The sequence below is a fragment of the Palaemon carinicauda genome, chromosome 31, assembly GCF_036898095.1.
Source record: "Palaemon carinicauda isolate YSFRI2023 chromosome 31, ASM3689809v2, whole genome shotgun sequence".
Taxonomy (NCBI): Eukaryota; Metazoa; Arthropoda; class Malacostraca; order Decapoda; family Palaemonidae; genus Palaemon; species Palaemon carinicauda.
This window is the reverse complement of record NC_090755.1, coordinates 63,412,256-63,417,255: the sequence shown is the minus strand read 5'-3', so window position 1 is coordinate 63,417,255 and position 5,000 is coordinate 63,412,256. Positions and strand designations below refer to the sequence as shown.

At 35.3% G+C, this 5,000-nt stretch overlaps 1 protein-coding gene across 1 annotated transcript in view; it reads left to right on the top strand.

Annotated features, from left to right (window-relative positions):
• Positions 1–3,167, top strand: part of LOC137624464 (hemocyanin B chain-like) — a 3,246-nt gene extending 79 nt beyond the window's left edge. The window contains exons 1-3 of the mRNA XM_068355232.1: positions 1–28; positions 965–2,488; positions 2,623–3,167. The exon at positions 1–28 is cut by the window's left edge and continues 79 nt beyond it. Of these exons, the coding sequence (XP_068211333.1) occupies positions 1–28; positions 965–2,488; positions 2,623–3,044 (1,974 nt within the window). The 3' untranslated portion in view covers positions 3,045–3,167. The remainder of the gene's footprint in view (positions 29–964; positions 2,489–2,622) is intronic.
• The last annotated feature ends 1,833 nt before the right edge of the window (positions 3,168–5,000 follow it).

Sequence of the window (5,000 nt, the reverse complement as noted above, 5' to 3'; positions counted from 1 at the left end):
TGCGCTTTACTGGCACTTGCTGCCGCAGGTAAGTGAACATTCCCTTGATTTTGATAGATACTCTTTTGTTGGCGGGCTGTTGGCCGGAGACAATGAACTCTCCAGTGAAGAGAATGTCCCATCTGTTTTCGGAAAGAAATCTAGAAATTATGGTAGAATATTTTTTCAAAATTGAAGGAACTTTTGGGTACAAATAACTATCATATAAATACTGCCAAAACATACAAAGTAGATTATTGAAAAACTTTCAGAGCTTTATGTAAATGTTGTATGAATTGAAAGCACACTATTAAGTATTTCCCCCATGTTAGTATTCATTGGAATCATAGACACAAATATTTACCTAATCTTATTTCTAATATAACGTGTACAAAACTCGTGAAAAATGGCAAATATAATAAACTTGTTTAATGGTATTCTAATATTGTATAAAGTGTACTCTGTACAGTACATATTTTCAGCATTTTATTTATAATATCCGTACAGTCACCAGTAAATATTCCTCCTTACTCATGTTCTCATTAAGAGGATATAAAAGTATTTTAGCTTAGATAAATACTGTGCTAAAATTAAAAACCATCATTTGTATGATGAGCATTTATCAGTGCTTCCTGCATTACATTGTTTGTTATATGACATAGAGATTAAGATTTCAAATGGAGTGAATGTTAAGATGATTTGAAATATTTTAAGAAATACAAGACTTCAGAAAGGTCGTGAAGCATGAATCAAATGTTTATTTTATGATTTATTTATCCCTCAGTAGTTGTAATTCTTTGATTTTATAACGTATTTTTCTTCTTCAAAGTTATAATGAGTTAACAGGCAAATATATTTTCATTCACGTCTGTGTCCCATGTCACCAGTCAAAGTATCAGATATCTGTATGCACCTACAAGTCATAGAAATATATAGGACAAACACATTTTTCCAGAAAGTGATTCATAAAATATTTATTTTACAGATACCCCATTGCCCAAGAGACAGCAGGATGTTAACCACCTACTGTGGAAAGTGTACGACCATCACCACTTTGATGATTTGAAAGGATATGCAGCAGCCTTTGACCCAGTAGCTGACAAATCACAATATAAAGATGGAGGAGAAGCTGCAGAACGTCTAGTCCAGGAATACAAAGACCACAGGCTCCTTGAACAACATCACTGGTTTTCTCTTTTCAACGAACGCCAAAGAGAAGAGGCCCTCATGCTGTTTGATGTGTTCATGCAGTGCAAGAGCTGGGATTGTGCTGTTCATAATGCTGCATACTGGCGTGAACATATGAATGAAGGAGAGTTTGTTTACGCTTTGTACACAGCTGTTATTCATTCTGATCTTGGACATGGCATTGTTCTTCCTCCTCTGTATGAAGTTACTCCTCACATGTTCACAAACAGTGAAATTATCCAAAAGGCTTACACAGCAAAGATGACTAATAAACCAGGTAAATTTGAGATGGAATTTACTGGTACAAAGAAAAATAAGGAACAACGTGTGGCTTACTTTGGAGAAGACATTGGAATGAATCTCCATCACGTGACATGGCATATGGATTTTCCCTTCTGGTGGGAAGACAAATATGGAAGTCATTTGGATCGCAAGGGAGAACTTTTCTTCTGGGTTCATCATCAGCTGACTGTTCGCTTTGATTCTGAACGTCTATCCAACTATTTGGATATGGTGGATGAACTGCAGTGGGAGAAACCAGTCGAAGAAGGCTTTGCCCCACACACTATCTACAAGTATGGAGGCGAATTCCCTGCCCGTCCTGACCATATTCACTTTGAAGATGTTGATGGAGTAGCAAGAGTTCGTGACATGATAATCATGGAAAGCCGTATCCGCGATGCCATAGCTCACGGATACATCACTGATAAGGATGGTAAAGTTATTGACATCATGAATGACCAAGGTGTTGACAAACTTGGTGACATTATTGAATCGTCTATGTACAGTCCCAATGTGCAGTATTATGGAGCTCTCCACAACTTGGCTCACATTATGCTTGGACGTCAAGGAGATCCTCATGGAAAATACAATATGCCTCCAGGTGTAATGGAACATTTTGAAACCGCTACTCGTGATCCTACATTCTTCCGTCTTCATAAATATATGGATAACATCTTTAAGGAACATAAATATAGTCTTCCTCCATACACTCATGAAGACCTAGACTTCCCTGGTGTCAACATTGATAGCCTTAGCATTGAGGGAGAACTTAAAACATTCTTTGAGGACTATGAATTTGACCTTCGAAATGCTGTAGATTCTGCTGAAGGTATTGCTATGGTTGATCTGAAAGCCAATGTACATCGTCTAAACCACAATGACTTCTCCTTTGTTGCTGATGTCAACAATAACAATGGAAATGAAGTTGTGGGTACTTTCCGCGTGTACCTTTGCCCCGAATATGACAACAATCATGAGCAGTTTGATTTCAATAATGGTAGCTGGCACTGTATCGAAATGGACAAATTCTGGAAGAAGTGTAAGTATGATACTTTTAAAGTTTCAGACTTTCTTACATTTAAAATACTTTTAATGTTTTTATCTGTTTAATAAGGTTTAAAGGTGACCGTATGTTCCATAAATATAATATTAATAGTTTATTGTTAATTACAGTGTCTCCTGGAGCAAATCATGTGGTAAGGAAATCCAGTGACTCTGCAGTCACTGTTCCTGATGTACCAAGCCTGCAGTCTCTCATGGATGCAGCTGACAGTGGTAGCTTCTCCATGCCTGAATATGAAAGGGCTTGTGGCATCCCCAACAGAATGCTTTTGCCCAAGGGTAAGAAGGACGGCATGGAATTTGCTCTGATTTTGGCTGTCACAGATGGAAGCTATGACTTAACACATCCTGATGTTGAATCTGAGCATGGAGGAACTCACGCTCACTGTGGAGCCCATGGTGAGATCTACCCAGACAAGCGTCCCATGGGATTCCCTCTTGATCGTCGCATCCCAGACAGACGAGTCTTTGATGAAACTACTAACTTCAAACTTACTCATGTTAAGGTATACCATGATGACCACCATCATTGATCTTTCTTGAATTGACGACAACTCTGATTGCTTGAAAATTTTTGTGCAATAACAAATGAACAATCTTTTTTTCCAATGATGATATCATTGCAGTAATAAAGCACAATAAAGATTTAGCATATTTTTTTTTTCTCCTAAAAAGCTCTCTTTCGTTTATAGAAAAGTTATCCTCGTCCAAAAGTTGGTGATATGATATTTTCTATATTTTTCTTACACCTAACAAACCTAAGCTATAGATAAAGAATTAAACCTCTACATTATTGTAACCTAAAAAACAAGCTTATATACATTCAAGTATTTGTAATATATATATATATATATATATATATATATATATATATATATATATATATATATTTTATATATATATGCATATATATTTAGATATAATGTGTCTTTATATATGTATATATAGGCATAAATATATATATATATATATATATATATATATATATATATATATATACATATATATATACACATATATGTAAATATAATATATATATATATATATATATATATATATATATATATATATATATACAGTATATATATACAGTATATATATACACTATATATATATATATATATATATATATATATATATATATATATATATATATATATATATATATATATATATATATATATATATATATATATTATCTTGGCTTCGTTCGGAAACACGGTAGTGGGCTGAGTTATATCAGGTTGGCCACGTTTGAAATGAATACTTGCTTAGCCTATTACATTCTCGGAAAATTTATTAAACTTCACTGATATTTTCTTGTAACACAAAATAACACGTGCACTTAATCAACAATATATTTAAATAAATATTCACCACTGTACAATATATTTGATACTTGTTAATCACTGCGGTAATAAACAAAAGGTAAACTCGCTATCCTGCTGAACAATGGGACTAAAGCCTACCACGTGGTTTTTAAAAACAAAACGTTTTGCGTAACAAACACGCACAAACAAACAAGATTTTAACAATGAAAATAAAATTTCTTTTGCTGTTTTCTTCCACGGTTCCAACTTTGAATGAAAATGAGATTCGTAAAGTCGCTAAAGACAGAAAAAAGGGAATTTTACGTTACTGTAATAAGAATAAATTTAAATTACTATCTTAGCGAATCCTGGCAAGGTCGCCAGTTTGTTACGGGCCCGTGGTGTGATTCTGGCCTTGCTTAAAGGACTCAGGGCAATAACAAAGGAAAGGAATAATGGAAAGGTTGCCAGTCAGCAATAAGACAAGGAATACCAACAAATAGATATGTTTACAATAATAATTAAATAAAAATTGATAAAAGGGGAGCACAGCAGATAACTATATTTTAATTTAAGCCACAAGGAGCTTCGAGTGGAGTTTGATGGACTGTGGATGAGAATTCAGCACAGCAATCACATTCCCTGGAAAAGGAAATAAATCAAATTATTGACAGCACACTTATTCTACAGGCTGGGAAAAGGATGAAGTCGTGTGGTTAAAACCTTTTAAGCAAATTAAATGAAAGTGCAAAGCTTAGGGATTTAAACACTATACATGGGAATCAACACTGTCACAGGATGAATTAATTAAGGTTAAGAGCAAACGGCACACGTGGTTTGGGTATAGGGAATAGGATAAAAGGTTCAGTGGTTAGGATCTTTCTTTAAAGGATAAAACGAAAAAATGGGATGTTATTAGGAAGGGATGGGAGGTTGGGTAAGGATGATGAGGATCTCAAAATAAGACACCTTACCTTAGTAAAAAGGACTCTGGTTCCTCCCTTGTGGAGGGTATGTCAGGCCCAGCCTCCCTGATGTCTTGAGGGTGAAAAGAGAGATGATGTTTCTCTCATGGAGGTATGTTAGCGAAGAAGGATGCCCAGCCGCTCCTAGGTAGACTGGGCTCCCTTTTGCCCCCAAGTGGAGAGGGGGGGGGGGGGGAGAGGTTGGGATTGGCCT